This window comes from Heliangelus exortis, chromosome 1 (genome assembly GCF_036169615.1).
Source record: "Heliangelus exortis chromosome 1, bHelExo1.hap1, whole genome shotgun sequence".
NCBI lineage: Eukaryota > Metazoa > Chordata > Aves > Apodiformes > Trochilidae > Heliangelus > Heliangelus exortis.
Genome location: NC_092422.1, coordinates 144,616,318 through 144,634,815, shown reverse-complemented (window position 1 = coordinate 144,634,815; position 18,498 = coordinate 144,616,318). Strand labels below are relative to the sequence as shown.

General features: G+C 52.2%; 1 protein-coding gene across 2 annotated transcripts; it reads left to right on the top strand.

The window, feature by feature from the left end:
- Positions 1 to 992: 992 nt before the first annotated feature.
- On the top strand, positions 993 to 10,179 carry TXN2 (thioredoxin 2). 2 transcript variants are annotated; one of them, XM_071729705.1, is made up of 4 exons: positions 993 to 1,090; positions 1,790 to 1,998; positions 3,454 to 3,577; positions 9,471 to 10,179. In XM_071729705.1, exons 2-4 carry the CDS (start codon positions 1,790 to 1,792, stop codon positions 9,585 to 9,587), a joined length of 450 nt encoding a protein of 149 aa, XP_071585806.1. In that variant the 5' UTR covers positions 993 to 1,090; the 3' UTR covers positions 9,588 to 10,179. The 2 variants fall into 2 exon arrangements, with proteins under 2 accessions (XP_071585806.1, XP_071585812.1); XM_071729711.1 differs by having other exon boundaries at positions 1,032 to 1,119; positions 9,471 to 9,619.
- The last annotated feature ends 8,319 nt before the right edge of the window (positions 10,180 to 18,498 follow it).

Here is an 18,498-nt window from a genome sequence, read left to right as displayed (position 1 = left end):
CTCCAGGGATGGTGACTCCAGCACCTCCCTGGGCAGCCTCTTCCAGTGCCTGACAACCCTTTCAGTGAAGAAATTGTTCCTAATATCCAATCCAAACCTCCCCTGGCACAAGCTGAGGCCATTTCCTCTTGCTCTATCGCTTGAGACTTGGGAGTAGAGAGTAATCCCCACCTCACTACCACCTCCTGTCAGGCAGTTTTAGAGAGCAGTTTTAGAATTTTAGGAGGCCTTCCTTTGCTTCATCCTTGGTGCCATGGGCTTATTATCTGAGGAGGAGAAGGACCTGTGAGAAGGAGAAGGACTATCGGGGTGACAGGTTGCTGCCAAGCACCTCTTTCTTCATTCCCTGCACGCACCAGCACTGAGCACAGCCCCCGCTGGGGGTACCCTCAGGCACCTTCTCCAGGTGTTTCCTCCTCCATCTTCAAATTCCCACAGGAGCTCCACAGTCTGTCCTCACAGTGTATGCGTTGCCTTAGAGTGTGATTCATAGAATCATAGAATTGGCTGGGTTGGAAGGGACCTCAGAGATCATCAAGTCCAACCCTTGATCCACTACCGCTGCAGTTACCAGACCATGGCACTGAGTGCCACATCCAGTCTCTTTTTAAATATCTCCAGGGACGGAGAATCCACCACTTCCCGGGGCAGCCCATTCCAATGCTTGATCACAGAGAGGGAGGGAGGGAAGGAGAGAGGGAGGGAGGGACGGCTCCGAATCCCTTTCCAAATGTGAACGCCGCTTCCCGCTCCGCTCCGCCCCGATCTGGCGGGAGCCGGCGGGGGCGGGGCCGGCGGCACGTGCGGATGGCGCGCCACGCCCCGGCCGCCCTCGCGGGGCCCGTTGGTGGGGGCGCCGCCACCAATCAGAAGGCAGGGCTTGCCCCACGTGACACAGCCCGCCGGCCCCCTCCCCCCCCCGGAGCTGTGGGGAGGGGCTTGGGGGACGGCCGAGGCGACCAATCAGAGGTCGGAGGTTGGGGTGGCGACCAATCGGCTGGGAAAGGGGGCCGTCCTGCTGCTCGCGACCTTCCGGTGGCGGCGACCAATCGGCGCGCGGGTGGGCGGGGCGCTAAGCGGAAGTTGTGTTGTGCGTGGGTCACCTCAGGGCTGGAGAAGGTGCGGGGGCTGCGGGCCGGGCCGGGCCGGGCCGGGCCGGTTCGGTTCGGTTCGGTTTTGGGGGCTGGGGGAGAGGTCCGTGGGGGGCGAGGACCTTCTTTATGCCGTCGGGGCAGTGCGAGCCCCTGCGGCTAAGGCGTCCTGGCCTCTAGGAGTGGGAGGAGGAGTCGGGCCTTCATAGCTGGGGGGGTTGCGACCTGAGAGAAGGAGTTGGGCCCCCGTGGCTGGGGGGATCCAGCGTTCTGGGGCTGGGGGAGCAGTGGGGCCCCCGTGGTTTGGAGGAGGATGTCCTTCCCCAGTGGGATTGGGGGCTGAGAGCGGGCCGCCCCGTAGCTCTGGGGGTGCCGACCCACTGCTGGGAGTTGCTGGGACCTCCTGGCTGAGGCCGTCATGCCAAGGGAACAGGGATCCCGTGGCTGGGGCCCTGCCATGCGGGGGGAAGGAACGAGGGCTGTGCTCTGTGGGGCCGGGGGAAACAGGGATCCTGAGCCCCATGGAAACGGGGAGGAAGCCGGGTCGGCAGCTGGAGGCTCCGTGGTGGCTGGCACCGCACGGCTGTGGGGCTGGAGCATAGGGGCTGCCCTGCTGAGGGGGCTTTGAGTGGGACACCACTGCAGCTGGACTGACCGTGGGGTGCAGCCACCCCACGTCCCTCCTTCTCTCCCAGTAGATGGCCCAGAGGTTGGTGGTCCGGCGGCTGCTGTCCCTCACCCCCAGGACACTGCCCACACAGGGCCCCTTGGCACCGTGTGCACCCCCTGGCAGGCCCTTTGGCACCTCGGCAAGCTGGAGGAGCACCTTCAATGTGCAGGATGGCAGTGACTTCCAGGATCGAGTGGTGAACAATCCCAAACCCGTTGTGGTGGATTTCCATGCACAGTAAGTTCCCTCCGTGGCTCTTGCTGGGTGTCTGATACTAAAAGGTGCTTCTTCCCCTGCGGCACAACCCACGGAAGTTTCACCTGTCAGGTTGTACCACTGTGGGTGTAGCTACAGCCTGCAGGAGCATAAATGACAAGTGCCAGGAAGGTGTTCCCTGGGGTGGTGCAGCTGCACCTCCCAAGTAACTCAGGTGTCACCCGGGCTGTGGTGTTGCATCATCTTCTGAAAGACGCCTCAAAAAAAGCTCCAGTGTCTCCTTTTTGTAGCTTTGTAGGTTAAATGTCCTCTTAAAAACACTAAATGGTGTTAAAAGCTGTGGAGGAGCTTGGTGTCCCCCTGCACTGTCATGTTTTGCCTCTCCAGCTTTCTCAGGCTTCTGACAGCAAATGCCTTTTTGTATTTTTAACAGCCACGTGATACTAAGGGCAGCATTTAGCATTGATAAAAACGTTTCCATCCTCTTGCCAGTAAAAATATTCCAAGATCTTATCTCTGGATTAACGACACTGATTATCTTTGGTTTCTCAAGTATTTTCATAGTCCCATGGTGCTGTCATGTGAGCCTCTTGTGGCTGATTTTGGGCAAACAAAAAGTATGAAACAGCTCCAAAACTTCTGCTCTAGATAGACCAGCCTGACAAACCCGAATGAACATTAATTGGGATCAACCAAGGAGGAGAGGGCAAACAGCTGAAAGCCTGAAACCTGAATCAGGGGGAGACTGAGGAGAAATAAAGTTTACCAGAGCTTTGATTTTAAAAGAAAAGGGCACGTAGAGAATTATCTCCTGTTTTCTTGGAAACAAGTAAGTTGGGAGCATCCTCACTGGTTGTGGTTGAAGGTTGCAGGGGGTGTCGCGTCTGATTTGGAACAGGTGGTCTCTCTGAACTGTCCTCTGCCAGTTTTGCAGCTAAAGAGGGATTTCTGTGAACTCTGCAGTGAGTGTGGAGGTGAAGCCTGTGGTCTGACAGCTGGCAACACACAGTTCTGAGTGTGGGCTGTGACCCAGCAGTGACGTTTGCCCCAGGGCAGCTTTGCAGTCAGTGAGAGCACAGCTCTGCACGTGCCCCTCCCTCACCAAAGATGCAAAGCAAGGTCTGGATGAACGGCCAAGAAAAAGGGGCAAGATGAACACCAAGGCTGGCAGTGCAGACTGCTCTGATCAGAATGACATCAAAAGCACCACAGAGGCTGAGCAGGTGACCTCTTCTTGTTACTTGGTGTCATCCACCCCCCCAGCACACACACAGGTACAGAGAAAAAAACCCATAGGCAGTGCCTTTGTGAGAGAAATGTTTCTCTAAGCTGTGATTAAGGAATGGTGTTTCCAGGCTGGCTCTTGAATGGAACAGTGATGGTGGTCTAGTGGCACAGATATGAGCTTTCCACAGCTGCTGGGGCGCTTGCTGCCTCCATCTCCCCCTAACTCCCCCTCTCCTCTTTCTCCATCAGGTGGTGTGGCCCCTGCAAGATCCTAGGCCCCAGGTTAGAGAAGATGGTGGCCAAACACGAGGGGAAGGTGCTGATGGCCAAAGTGGACATTGATGATCACACAGACCTTGCTATTGAGTATGAGGTAGGAGCCAGAAGAGCACAGACCTTCTCTTGATGGTGGTGCAAAGAAGGTCCCCCCCTGGGGAGAGGTGTGACTGCAGGGCACAACTTGAGACCGTGCCCTCTTGTCTTGCTGAGAGTTGCCTGGGAAAAGAGACCAACCCCCACCTGGCTACCCCCTCCTTTCAGGGAGTTGTAGAGAGTGATGAGGTCTCCTCTGAGCCTCCTCTTCTCCAGGCTGAACACCCCCAGCTCCCTCAGCCCTTCCTCACAGGACTTGTGCTGGAGTCCCTTCACCAGCCTGGTTGCCCTCCTTTGGACCTGCTCCAGGACCTCGATCTCCTTCCTAAACTGAGGGGCCCAGAACTGGACCCAGTACTCAAGGCGTGGCCTCACCAGTGCTGAGTACAGGGGCAAAATCACTTCCTTGGACCTGCTGGCCACGCTGTTCCTGGTACAGGCCAGGATGCCATTGGCCTTCTTGGCCACCTGGGCACACTGCTGGCTCATGTTCAGCTTCCTGTCAATCCAGACTCCCAGGTCCCTTTCTGCCTGGCTGCTCTCAGCCACTCTGTCCCCAGCCTGGAGCTCCCCATGGGTTTGTTGTGGGTGTTGCTGCTGGGTGACAGTGTCCTGTCCTTAAGCCCCAGCTCAAGGAGGCACCATGGGTTTTGTCTGGACAGGTGGAATCCAGGTCTGAGAGCACTCGTGGGCAACAGGAGCCCATGTCCTATTCTCAATAAGCATGGACCTTGATGCTCACACTAGAGTTTCACATGCCTGTTGTGTGTGTTCCCCATGCTGCCCTGCTCCCAGAAAGAAGCAAAGTGACTGGAGAAGGTCACAGCCTGGGTTTATGTGATTTATTTATCTATTCCCTATGTCAGTCATTAGGTAGTTTTAAGAAATGCAGAAATCCCTCTGACAACTGTGCTCATTCCTGTTGTCTCTCCTTGTAACAACAACACCAACACCATCATGGTCTGCAGAGTTGGGGCACACAGATGGAGCTGCTTCCCCTCCCCAGGTGAAGTCCTGCTCCCAGGGCAGCACTTTGCTTAGCAAATTGTGAACCATCTGTGCAAGCTGGCATTTTGCCAAGCCTGGAGGTGCAGCTCTGGGCCATTCCGACACCTTGCTGGGTCAGAAGGAAAAGGAAGTGGAAACAGCTTGTTCCCCTCCACCCCTCCCCAAGGAGACCTTTCTGCCTGTGCTGTGGTGGCAGATCCACTCAGTTGGCACCCACAAACACGACTTTCAGCTTCCACAAGCTGAGCACAAGGGTCTGCAGTGTTCTCCGTGGTGGCACACCAGCAGGTGTGCCTTGGGACAAGGAAGATAAGGGCTGCTGGCTCCTGAGCAAGCAGGAGCAAGCCCACAGACTGCTTAGCTCAAGGGTGCTGGTGAGAAGAAGTTGAAGAGGATGAGGCTGTAGTGAAATGAGGCAACCAGGTGCCACTAATTGCCAGGTAGTGGGCATGAGCTTGTGTTAAGCCCACCTGTGCCTGATTAGGGTGGGCCCCTATTGTGCATGAGCAGGACTGGGGGGCCAACCCTAATCAGGCACAGGTGGGCTTAACACAAGCTCATGCCCACTACCTGGCAATTAGTGGCACCTGGTTGCCTCATTTCACTACATGAGGCTGATTTAGTGGGGGTCAGAATGTGTGTCAGTCCTCATAGATGGAGGCAAGGCTCTGGTAGCACTCACCCAGGAGAAGAGAATGGAGATTAATATTAGATTAACTCTTTTGTTGTTCCGAGCCTTTTAATATTGAATTAGCTGGGATTATGAGAGGATATTCTCAATTGGCTGGGAAATGGCAAACTGAGTGCATGCGTGTGAAGAGAGGTCTTTAAACAGAGGCTGAAAGTTGTTTCAGGTGTGCAGGGTTGGTGACACGCTGCACCAGACAGTGAGCCAGTAGCTGCACCAGACAGTGAGCCAGTAGCTGCACAGCCCATTGCGTGTACACATCTGTCTGCAGGGTCTGCATGTCTGGCCCTGGGGGCATAGGTGCTGGCAGGATTCAGGCTGCAGGCAAGGGCTGCCTTCTGGCAGAATGAAGTTTTTCTTCTGCAGGAGATACTGCTGCTTCCACTGCTCTGAACAGTGCATGTTGCCTGTTTTTTGACCATTGTGGCTAAGCCCTCATCCGTAGAAGAACAGCTACAAATGGGTAGGGATAAAGGAGAAATTTTTGCTTTGCCCTTCATAGTTTGGGGCATCCTTTTCAAGACAGAAGTTTGGCTCATGTGCTCAGCACACGCCTGGATTTGCTTCGTCTTCTGCTAAGGAGATGTGGACATCAGGGCTGGTGGGAAGACACCAAGTTGAGATCAAAGTAGAACCAAATATATTGTTTGAGAGAGATCAGGAAGACCAAAGGTTGTATTTGGGAAGGATCAGGAAAGATTTGGGTTTTTTAAAATTTTGGGCTTTTTAAAGCCATTCCACTGGGGCTCAGATGTCTGCAGTCTGAGAAAGTTCTTGTTTTAGGGTCCATGCTGCTCCCACAATTCTTCTACTAGCTGCCAGGATTCTCCTTCCATCCATGCTCATTCCCCTGCCCTTGCACACAGCTTCCTGATTGCACAATGTCCTCTTCAGCAGCCTCCCAGGTGCAGGGGGAGGCAGGGCAAGGGAGAGACCCCCCTGGTCTGGAATGTTTGTGCATTCCTTCATGTGCTGCCTTCTGCCCTTGGCTCCCACACATCCCAGCTTAGCACGAGGAGGGGATGTGCTTCTTGCACCTAGGAATGTCTCCAGCACTCTTCCCCATCCAGTTATGCCCAGCACAAAAGTTCTTTCTCTGGGGATTCCTCCTTTTATCTAACACCTTTCATCTCTGGTTGTGGCCTTTCTGTGCTGCTCCAGCCTGCTCCTGACCTCTCACCCCGGGAGCAGAAAGGGGAGAAGGAATACTTTTGTTTCAGCTGCTGTCTCTTTTTAAAATTCTTCAGATTCATCTCTCCCCTTGGCCCATTGCCTGCACGTGTGGCCACTGGGAAAGGGCAGCCCCTTCCCCAGCCACTGCGGGTGGGCATCTGGGGAGAGCTGCTGGAGACAGGGTTGTTCATCAGCAGAGTTTGGTCCTGTCTTTTGCCTCGTTCTGAAGCCCTGGTGAAATCCTTCCCCTTGCTCCATTCTGTGGCATCCCAGCTTGTATAAAAGCCCCAGTTTCAAATGGGAGAGAATTTCCTCAGCACGGGTGCTGCCAAGAATAGCCTGGATGGGTTTGTTTATCTGTGTGGTCAGTGCTGATCAAAAGCAGCCTGGCCTTTTCTCTAGAAACACTCTTGAGAGAGTAGGAGGGTTTGTTTAGGTTCAGTGCAGATGGGACCCAAAAAAAGAAGAAAAAATTTAAAAAGGGCCAAAAAAAAAAAAAGGCCCCAACTTTGCGTTCTAGAAGTTCCCATGACATTTGCTTCTCAAGCAGCAAAACAAAATATGTGCTCTGTTGAGGGGCTGCCCTTGCTGCAGCCAGCAGGAAGGAAGCTGTCAAAAGCATCATGTTTTCTGGGCAGAGGCAAGCTGCTTGCTGCCCCTGCTCCTCACCCAGTTCTGCAGCACCAGCCCCAGACCTGCCACTCATTGGGTTTTGCTCACCAGAACAAAAAAGGGAAGAGGTGAGGGGGATGAAGGCTGTATGAAGCTCACGGGGGTGCTGGCCAGCTTGCAGAGCCCTGTAACTTCAGTGTTAGTTCCTTCTCTGCAGTGCTTCCAAGAATTCCCCATTCCTCACCCAGGCTGTTGGTTGGGCAAGCTGGTTTTATTGTTTTTTTTTTTTTTTGGATGGAGCTGAGGCAACTCCACTCTTTATTTAACCCACTTTGCAAACCAGAGTGAGGCTTAGTGGAGTTTTGTCCTTGTCAGGGAGGGAGAGGAGAGGCCCATTGAGTGCAGTGCTGGTACCATCCTTTCTCACCCCTAAAATCAAACAGGAAGCACTCTTCCCAGAAGCAGCTGAGGGAGCTGAGGCTGTTTAGCCTGGAGTAAAGGAGCCTGAGGGGAGACCTTATCACTCTAAAACTGCCTGAAGGGAGGCTGTAGCTAGGTGAGGGTTTGTCTCTTATCCCAAGTATCAAGAGGAAATGGCCTCAAGTTGTGCCAGGGGAGGTTTAGATTGGATATTAGGAAAAAATTCTTCACGAAAGGTGTTTCAGGTACTGGAAGAGGCTGCCCAGGGAGGTGGTGGAGTCTGCACCCCTGGAGGCAGCTAAGAGCAGTGTAGATGTGTGGTGCTCAGGGACATGGCTTAGTGGTGGACTTGGCAATGCTGGGTTAAGGACTGGACTTGATCTTCAAGGTCTTTTCCAACCAAAATGATTCTATATTGGCGGCACCGTCGTCGCCAGCCCAGGCCGGGGGAGCCCAGGCCCTCGGGATCCGCTCCTGCCTGTCACTAGGAGGAGCTGAAGATCATAGAATCATAGAATCCTAGGGGTTGGAAGGGACCTCGAAAGATCATCTAGTCATGCCAGAGCAGGGCCCCCTAGAGTACATCGCCTAGGAACGTGTCCAGGCGGGTTTTGAATGTCTCCAGTGAAGGAGACTCCACAACCCCCCTGGGCAGCCTGTTCCAGGGCTCCGTCACCCTTACAGTAAAAAAATTTTTTCTGATATTCAACTTGAACCTCCTATGCTCCAATTTACACCCATTACCCCTTGTCCTATCACTGGTCACCATTGAGAAAAGCCTAACTCCATCTCCCTGACACTCACCCCTTACATATTTGAAAAAAAAAGATCGTGGGTTGCAGCAGCCCCGGCGCTCCCATCCCCTTAGATGAGACTGCAGCAAAAGCCTTGGAGAAGACTGCGGGGAGCCACGCCGGGCTGGCTGGCCGGGACCGGGTGGGAAGGGAAGCACAAAATGTCCCTTTCATCTTGGGCTGCCGACGGGAGAAAAGCCAGCCCTCTGGCAGGTCTCCCGAGGAAGGATTTGTAGATCCTTGCTGGCAGCAGAGGCGGGAAGGCCCCTCAGGCTGGTGGGAAGGCAGCAAGCAAGATAAGGACAGGACCTGTTTCAGAGGGGAGTCTTTGCAGAGATAAGGACACCGAAGCTGTGGGGTCAGAAGCGTGGCCACATCTCTCCCCCACTGCAGCTCTCTCGAGTGCTGGTTCTCTTGATCATGTCCTCAGGGCCTCTTCTGTCACTGGTCAGATGGAAAGTCCCTGGGGAGCATTGTCATTTCCAGTGCTGTTTTCTTGGATAATTCCAAGAAAACTTTGTTTTGGGATAAAAAAGCAGTGCTTAGGGCAGTGCAGCTGCCTGCTGGCTCTGTTCAGGGGGACTTTTTCTACTTAATTGTAAGGGAACTGCAGTGGACAACCACTGGTGTGTGACCAGCTACACCACTAAAATCTGGAGCAGAAAAGATGGGTTGGAGGGAGTTGTCACTGCCATGGATGGAGCAGGAAATCTTGTGCAGTAATGGGTGGGGCACCCTTCTCCAGTTTCAGATCTGTCTGGAGAAGGACATGGATTCAGTCTGATACCACCACCCTGCCTGTAAAATGTCCAAAGGTCATCATGTCTGAGTAGTGTCCTTATAAAAGATTGGGTTTGTTTGCATATGATAGGACAAAAGGGAAGTAGAAATGGAATTCTTACTGGAGAACTTTACCAGTTCAATTTTTATATCAGCTGTGGTTTTGTCTTCGAAATTTTGGGTCTTACTTGAACTCCAAAAAGTGCTCAGACTTAAGCAGTGCAGAGATGAGGCCACAGGGAGAGAAAGAACATGGAACTCATCTGGCCTGATGTTTTGTGAGTGGACAGATTGCCCTTGGGCAGTGCATGCTCAGCTCCCTTGTAGGCACTTCTGTAGAGCTCCATTTGGGGCCTGGGTGCAGTTGGGCTCCCCACAGCCTCTGCTCACCTGTGTCCCCTTGTTTCTCTTGCCCCCAGGTGTCAGCAGTGCCAACCGTGCTGGCTATGAAGAATGGAGATGTTGTGGATAAGTTTGTGGGGATTAAGGACGAGGATCAGCTGGAGGCATTCCTCAAGAAACTCATTGGAGCCTGAAGTAAAAGGGTGGCTGTACCTCTGCCTCTGGACGTGTCCATGTTGTGCATTCCTTGTTAGGGAGAACTGAGGGGCATGTGAACTGCCTGCCTTGTACAACCTGGGGTTTTCTTCTGGTTTGGGGTTATTGGAGATGGACAGTGTGGTAACCCTTCCCTTCTAGTCCCCCTTCTCCTGAGCAGCAGTAGTTGTAAAAAGTGCTGAGGAGTGGGGCTGCTTATCCTCAAAATGAGGAATGCAGCTGGAATTAGGAGCCTTTGTTTATCAGCAAAGAGCTGACGTGTGGAGCTGCTGCTAAGCTAAGAGGAGGAATGTTTTTCTCTTTGCCTAGCATCTGATAGCCCAGAGCAGAGGGCAGTTGCTCCTTGCAAGATGTGGGTACATACCTGCCCTGGGTGGGTTTATTTAAAGCTGAGAATGCCTCTGCCTTGTCTGTGAAACCTGTCTCTTTGTCCCTCTGTCCTTTTGTTGCTGGGACAGGTACAACTCCTCCCTAGATCCATGGGCTCCCATCATAATTTTCTAAGAGAAAATAGAAGTATTTTATGGATCTCCTTTTGTAGGTCTGTAATAAAGATAAATTTATCGATCACTGCTGTCTAGCTGGAGAATAAAACTTTATTCTCAGAAAGCTCAGGGAAGTCCCTTGTTTATCTAGAGAGGTGAGAGAGCAGCACAGTGGCTGCTTTATAATGATGGGTTGGGAGAGCACAGATTATGACTTGATCCCAGCTAAAAGGCAATGTGCCAAAAAACAAAGCAGATTATTTTCACAGGGCTTTCAGTGCTGGTTCTAGGACCTGCTCTGAGTGCTGCTGGACCCAGGATACCAGAAGGACCTGCCTCCAATGCCCAGAGGAACAGCAACTCCTTGTGCATGAGGAACCTGAGCTGTGCTTGCTCCCCCCATCTGTTTTCTACTCCTTTCCTCTCTGAGGAGCCTGAGAGCCTTCTCTCCCTTGTGTGAATGATTAAATCTGCTCACACAGGTGAGCCCTGCCAAAAGGCAGTCTTTTGACAGTAATTGCCCTGACCTTTAGACTAAGGGAGGCAGTTGTGTGCTCCTATAGCTAGTAGCCTTTCTCTCTTCCTCCTCCTCACCATATACACCTGTTTCCAGTCAACCTGGCTTCTTGGCTTCTAAGTGTGTGCTCCCAGCCTCTTCATCATGCACTTACAGGCAGTGTGCAGCAGCACCAGGGCTGATGCCTACTGTAATGCTTAATTCCAGTTTGCTTATCTAAGCTGCATGAGAATATTGTAAGTGCTTAACAGCCATGTTCAAGCTGCTTTTTTTTTTTTTTGCTTTTTTTTTTTTTTTTTTTTTTCTTTTTTTCGGTCCCAGCTCTGTTTCCTTATGTCACTCTTAACTCTGCTTTGGCTCTGCTCCACTTCACCTCCCTGGCATAGGTTGTTATGAGCAGCAAAGCAATTTATTTTTTTTTTTTCTGTGCCTTTGCAATGAGGATTTACGACATTTGAAGGAGCAGGGGAGTGGTGATCGAAGTCCTGCAACCAACATCACTGTTTCCACCTGCTTCTATCATCCCTTGGAGCCTGGGCAGCAGCACAAGGTGGTGCTGGTCCCTGGAGATGAGTACCTCCCCATTGGGCTAGGCTGATCTCACCCTGCAGTGGGCTCCTAGAGGTGATGTCACTTGGATGTAATTTGGTAAAGAGCTGTTGGTCAGTCATGATCAGTAAAAAATGGCATTTTCTTTTATTTGGGAGGCTGCAGAAACTGTGCTGCTTGTGTCCTGCTCATATTTCAGGCTGGGCAATTTGCCCTGCAGTTTCAGTGTTCCTGCTCTGTAAACATTTCTTGTAAAGACTGTCTCCATTTTCCTGCATGAGCAGGAAAAGTAAGGGAACAGCGTCACATTCCCAACAATAGCCAATTTTCATGCTTCACCATACTGCAGAGCAGGAAAAAACACAGTAACTCTGCATTGTCTAATTAAGGGGCAGTATAAATTTGCTATTTTATCACTTCCTTCTAGGGAAAAGTGGAGGTTAGGTGCCACTTATCTATTAAAGTGCCAGGATGCTTTAGGGTCCATTACGTGAAAGCCACAACTGTTTCTTTGAGACATTCTTGAGACCCACATCTGTGGGTCCTCTGGAAATCCTTCAGAAAGAGTGCAATGGGTGGTGAGAAGGAGGCATCTTGAGATTCCCTGAGTGATTTGCACAGTTTTCACCACAGGACAGGACTCAAAACGTGAGGATGTTTTCTGTGGCAGGATCTTGGTTCAGCTCCCTGTTTGCTGACTGCTGAGGGAGGCTTCAGGGATTCCTGCAGCTGCTGTTAATAACAGAGGAGGTGCAAGGAGGAACCACTACCATCAGTGTATTTATGTAGTGGTTAAAAGAGGGGATGCACAGCAATTTTCACACCACCTGAATGTGATGTTGGTCTTTCCCAAGAGAAGAGAGCTGAAGCCATAGCCAAGTCCTCAGCAGTAGCTGCTTTTTCCATGTCAGCTGGGGAAACGTTTCTTCTCTGCTCACTCCAGCAAGGAATCACTTGTGTTCCCTTTTGGAGTTAAGCACATCAAATGCTCCTCTGAACTGTTAAGCATTTGCTCTCTCCTGCCCAAGACAGCCTATATTACAGCAACTTGCTCAGCTTCTGATGTTCCTAATTGCTATTTTAAAAGGAGATGGTGGTTGGTGCCTTCCCAAGGGGCACAAAGCTCAGCTGAACCCACTTCTCCTTCCTCAGGTGTGTTCTGAACCACCAGGCCACCCTGCAAAGCTCAGGCACGGTGCCTCTGTCCTCACCCTTTCATCCAAGGTGCCTGATCCCAGGCAAGTGGAGGTTTTCCATTCATTTCTGTTGGCTTTAAGCTTGCATCAAGCCCTAACACAGCTGCTGCTTTCCCCAAGATCTTTCTGCCCATCTGCTGAACTCTGTGTTAAACTCTGGGTCATGGCAAATGCCTGCAAGCAGGGAGAGCTGCACTACTTTCCCTGCTAGGGGTGCTGTGCCAAGAGCTACTTCAGATGCTGGTAGAGGATGGAAAGTTGAGGTTACCTGGCTTGCAGCACACAGGGACTGGTGTATATGTGGTCCTTTACAGCTCTAAAGGGGACAATTTTGCCTGTGTTTGTCTGCAGTCAGGTCTGGCCCTAACAGCTCAGCCACCCAGCGTTGGCAGTAAATCCTTTGCTTTATCAACATATTACATGATTCCTCCTGTGCAAAGAACAAAACAAAGACCAGCTCCACGTCAACAGGGAACTGGCCACCACCAGCACTGCCCTAGGCAGGGTCTTTCACCAGCCCAGCCCAGCCCTGCTGTTTGCCCTAGCAGTTTGTTAATCACTTTGAGCTTCTCTCCCCCAATACACACCCCTCATTTTTTATTTTTTTTTTTTTCAGCTAAGTGGTGATAGGATTCAGATAGAATTAGCAATTAAATTCTCCAACCCTGCCAGGCTGTTAGCTGCCATGTTAAAAGCTCAGCCTTGTTCAGAACTGTTGTTGAACTGGGTTAAGTGCCTGCTGTGAGTTTCAGTTTCCTGCAAGTTAAAGAATAACAGCTTGCACAGCTGCAATGTCCTAAGCAGTAGAAAGATAAGATAAAGCTACCACAGGACTGTCTTCCAGAGGAAAACCAAACTAGATCACCTTGTTGCATAGTCCTGTCCTGCCCCTGTAGTTCCCCCAGGCCCAAGTCCATCACCAAGTTCAGGTGCACTTCTGAGCATTGTGGTTTCTCTTCCTTTGTTACCTCTTGGTAACTTCAGCAACACTTTTCCCTCTTAAAACCTTTCTCAGACACAAACTAGAGGCTGCAACTCATGGCAAGTGTGGTAGTCACAGGCTGGGCTTGATGCCAGAGGGGACTGCTGTGCTGAGCCTGGTTGCTTCTTAATGTGCCTTCTACCATCCAGGGGAGAATAAAGGCAGGAGCAGCAGATTTGAAATCTTCAAATTTCTTACACCCAGAGAAGCCAAATGGGTGGGATCCAGCAACCTCCAGGGAGAACTCGAAAAGGTGGCACCCCACACCCCAGTGGGGATGGAGCAAGGAGAAATCCTGTGGCTGCCTTCCTGGTGGCAAGAGGTCCCTGCTGGGCAGTGAGGTGGGAGAACTGGCCCTGTGAGGTAGAGGGTGGAGGGGGATGCTGGAGCTGCTCATGCCCTTTGGGCAGGGGAGAGCAGGTAGCTGCAGGCAACAGGGTAGCACCCAACCTCCCCCTTGCCCTCATTGTCTTCCCAGGCCTTCATAATCCAGTGAGGCACAAATAAAAATGCACTAAAATTAATCGGGTTTTCTCCATGGCCTCCAGCTTCTGTAAAGTAATGTCCCTGCACATATATATATGTGTGTTTGTCCACCCAGATACTGTTGTTCTCTCTGTTGTGGAGAGTGCCAGGAGCTTCCAGGGCTCACAGATGTCCCCAGCAGCTGCAGCCTCTGACAGAAGAGGACAGGAGCCAGCCTGCTTCTTCTCCCACTCAGGGGGAGGCTGAGCTCCCAGTACCCTTCTTGGCACACTCATCCCTCTGCTGCTGAAGGCACCCCCAGCTCCATCTCTCCTTTTGAGTGGAGGAGGAGTGGTTGAGCAATACTGAAAAACAGGAAATTTTTGCAACAAGAGTCCTCAGAAACATCCACTTCAAGTTGTCCGGAGGGTAGAAAATGCACGGGAGGTTTCGGTGGTTTCCAGAGATGACGGTGACCTCCAGCCACCCGTGTGGCTGCAGCTCCTCTGTGCTGTTTGCATACAGCTGGCAGCAAGAGGGTGTCTGTCCCCACTGGCTCTGCACGGGTGTAGCTTCACAGGCTTGAGACAACAGAGGAGCTGCATCCTTCAAAGTTGCTTTCTTGGTCCCTCCATAACTTCCCCATGGGGAATAACTTCCCCATGCTTCCCCATGGGGTCTTTAGCCATGGGTGCAGGGTCTTCATAGCTCTTCTTCCCTCCTCACGGGTGACTTTCACCACGGGACTGTGCCATGCTGCAGCCAGCAGGTACCAAACACCCTGGGTCCAACCAGCAGAGCAGTGGTGGTGGAGTACAGAGCACCGTACTGGCTGCAAGCTCCAGCATGCCTGCTAGTATTTATAACATTGTTTTACTTTAATCTGGCTTTTTAAGTAAATTGTCAAAGCCCTTCCTATTCACTAGGAACCTTTTTCTTTTTTTTTTTTTTTTTTTTTTTTGACTGCAAGTTTCATCTTTCAAAGCTCAGCTAGTTTTGAGTGATGCTGAAAAAACCCATTTGCGGTGGCTTTTTGTTCCGTGCCTGTATTGTTCAGGAAAAAAAAAGTGGTTGTTTTCTTTTCATCCTGGCATAGCTCAGGAGTGACTGCATGGTCTGAGCTCAAACTTTCTAAAAATACTCACCCGTGAGGAGAGATCCAGCATGGCAGTGTTCAGACCCAGAGATTAATGCCTTGGAAAGGCATGGCAGTCTGAAAAGAAGCTGGTGGCAGCATCATGCCAGCTCTTTGGGCACTGTAAGCCCTGGAGCTGCGATGCGTGGCAGGCAGAGAGGACCCATGGAGGGTTGGGGGTCTCTCTGGGGGTCTCTGGGGGCCACCCAGACCCAGGTACAGGGGAAGTCCATTGCAGCTTCTGCAGAACCAGCCCAGGAGAAATGCTGTCTGTGGGGAGCCTATTGGGTGACTCAGAAATCATCGAAGAACTTGCTGCTTGGAGAAGCAAGGCTGAATGATGAGCCTGCTCCTTGCCAGAGGTTGAGTCTTTGTAACCACATCCTCTTCTCAGAGTGTGAGACAGGGAGCTCTTGGGGAAGGGAGGATGGCAGGGACTGACTAGAGCTGAGCTCAAGCATATGACAAATTGCAGGAAAGTGTGTGGGAGCTCCTTTTTGTCCTTCCACTGGCTGATTGCAGGAAACTCCCCAGGTGATGGCTTTAGCAGCTGCTGGGACAGGAGACCTTATTGTTCTGCGCTCATGTTTACAGCTGTGCCAGCTTTTGGCAGGAAGCTACAAGACAAAACCCTCGCTTCTTGCTTGCTTGCTGGGTTTGCTCTCCAGGGACTGATCCTTCAGCTCAGCTCTTTCAGTGCTTAGCTGGCCACCTGAGGAGGCCCAGCTTCCACTTCCTAGCCAGGCCAGGTCCCCTGGGTTTCACTCTAAGATCCTGGCAAGAGCACGGAGTTTTTCATAGAAGTTGGGCAATATTAAGGGGTTGCTGCTGCCATGCCTGCTCCTGCATTTCCAATGCTAAACTATGCTGTTGCTCAGCACACCAACACCCTTGTACCTGTTCTGGGTCCTGTTTAGTTCCCGTTCCCCTTTCCTCGGCCTTTGGCTAAATTTCTGTTCTCAGTTTGGGTTTTCATGGTGACACTTGGAGGAAGCATATTTGATGCTTTCTTAATCTGTCTGGCATTGCACAGGAAGGCAGAGGCTGGCAGCACCCTTGAGATGAAAGGATGGGGGGGAACATGGGGGACCTGTCGCTGCTTGCTGGTCTCACTGGAGCCTGCAGCACACAAACAGCACGTGGCCATGTCCACAAGCAAGCTCCTTAGGTTGCTGTCATTTCCCTGTTCTTCTCCCTGTGATGCTGTGCCTCCCTGTGACACCGTGCCCAGCCAGTGGCAGCTGGCAGCAGGCGGCCGAGCCACGGGCATGGTTTCCAGCCTCGTCCTTTTCCTCCTGCAGCCAGTGGCACAGCGCCTGAGCTCTGCCAGCGTTAAGTCCCAACCCTCCTTCCTCTGCCTCCTTTTTCTTCCCTCCATGAGGTTTTATAGCAAGGCTGGGAACAAAGGTCACGTCCCCTCCAAGGAATCAACAGGCTGTGGCATTTCCGGCGAGGACAGCCATGCGCTGGAGGCTGCCGGCAGCAAATCCCCCCCAAATCAGGGCTGACACAGAGCAGGCAGGCCCGTGTGTCACCAGCTCTGCTAAGGGGGGGAGGGTGCCAGACGGGGTTTTGCATGGAGCAGATGTGCCCGGTGTCGTAATCTCACCTGGAGAGCACCTGGCTGAGGTTCAGCCCCCGCCACGCTTGCCTGTGCCGTGATCTCATGGGGTTTTGCAAGCGCTGGCTGGGCACAGACAGCCCACGGTGGGGCAGCTGCAGGGGGGTGATGCAGTCAGGGAGCCTCTCTCCCAGCTGAGTCAAGCTTTATTCCTTTATGGGGTGTGGATATGTCTACAAATCATCAGAACCCCTGCCCCAGACTGGGTTTCCCCAGCACTGCTGCCCTTCTGCCACCCCCAGCCCAGCATCCCAGCCCATGCCGGCTGCTGCTGTGGCTGCTTCCTTGTGGCTGTACTGCTGCATCCACACAAACAGCTGCATCCTGTCGGCCCGGCGGGCAGTGCTGCCCTGATAAACAGCCCAGTTCCCAACAGCGTGGATGGAGCTGACAAGGTTCAGCTCCCTAGACTGAGGGAAGGGCAGCAGATGGCCCAGCCACACCATGGGGGGACCCCACCGCGCATCTCATCTGTGTCTCCCACCAGCATCACGCCTTCTCTTGCCTGGTATCTTCTCTTGCCACACATACAGCAATAAAGGTAGCAGCCAGGATGCCTAAATCCATAACCTCTGTGCTGCTGAAATGGTGAGTGGGATCTCCTGAGGCAGTAGGGTTGGGGGTAGCACTGTTGACACTTTGGAAAGCATGGATGAGCACTTGGAAAAAGGGGCAATGGAGGCTGGGCACCTGCAAACAATGCCCATGGGGAGATGAAGGAGGGGTACCCTCTGGCTGTCACCTCTGGGCACCTCTTAGCAGCACCTCAAGTTTAGGGAGGGAGCACAAGGAAACCAAGTGCCACCTCATGGGGCTGTTCTCCTGCCACATTTCTTCCCCAGGCTCTGCGGGCTCTGCCCTCTCCCCGGTCAGGACAGGGGGATGGGACAGGAAGGCCCTCATTATTCAGGGCTTGCTAATTAGACGGGAATGTTATCTCCAGCCCAGATGTCAGCTCTGACCTCTCTCTAACCTTCTTCTGGAAATCAAAACAGACACAACTCTGTTCTAAAATAATAAAAATAGGCGTTTGGGGTGAAGCAAGAAAACCTGGTCCTGGGGGTACAGCTGGGGGGGGAGGAGGGCACCTGACCAGGTAAGCCTGGTAAGACACACCAGGCTGCAGGGCTGGGAGGAGCAGCACACCCTGGACAGAGAACTAAGTCCCATGGTTTACAGAGTCTGTGCCAGTATTTTGGGCCCTCTAATCCATATCCAGCAGTGGTGGTGTCATGGACATGGCTTCCCATTCCACCCCAGCTGAGCCACATTGGTCTAGAGGTGGAACTGATGGGGAAGGTGAACTGAGTTTGTATTTCACCTCCCTGCCTTGCTTTGGGGTTGACCAAGGGGTATCAAAATGAAATGGTCGCTGGAATGAGCTCTGTGTTTTAAACCTGACCTGAATGCCTTTTACTTATGCAACTAAGGCAGTGCCCAAATGGTTTCAGAATAAAGGGATACGGGTGACATAAATAGCTGGTGATTCTGGTCCTTGGTTTGTAGTAAAAACTTGGTTTATTGCATTTCTGTAATAATTTTCTATAGCTGAGGAGCAAACTTTGCCCAGCTCTAAACTAGGCCAGACCTTTGAGCGACTCAGCCTACATTAACCCAGGTTTACATCTCTGTTCTCCATAGCAGACTGCATTTCTTTGCTTCCTCTTCTTTGTAATCCCACAGCTCCAGGCTGGAGCTAAACACCAAGGACATCTTTACCTGGCACCCTTTGTTCTTCTGTGCCAGACATCCTGGGCTGCAGCACCAAAGCTCCTTATGATAGAGGCTTGATGCCAGTGCTTGCTGCAAAACGAGGCGTGTATGTGATCAGATAACAACAATCACTGGGGCTTTCTCACTGAGCTGTAGCCTCTGTAGCTTGGGGCAGCTGCAGGTCCAGCCTTGGCCATACCCTGCTCAGTCCATCTAGATCACAAGA

Bases quoted from the DNA above. Each gene is read 5' to 3' on its own strand.
- TXN2 (XM_071729705.1), top strand. From the start codon at position 1,790: ATGGCCCAGAGGTTGGTGGTCCGGCGGCTGCTGTCCCTCACCCCCAGG. The intron at 1,999-3,453 runs GTAAGTTCCCTC...TTTCTCCATCAG, and splicing joins GTGGTGGATTTCCATGCACA to GTGGTGTGGCCCCTGCAAGA. The intron at 3,578-9,470 runs GTAGGAGCCAGA...TCTTGCCCCCAG, and splicing joins ACCTTGCTATTGAGTATGAG to GTGTCAGCAGTGCCAACCGT.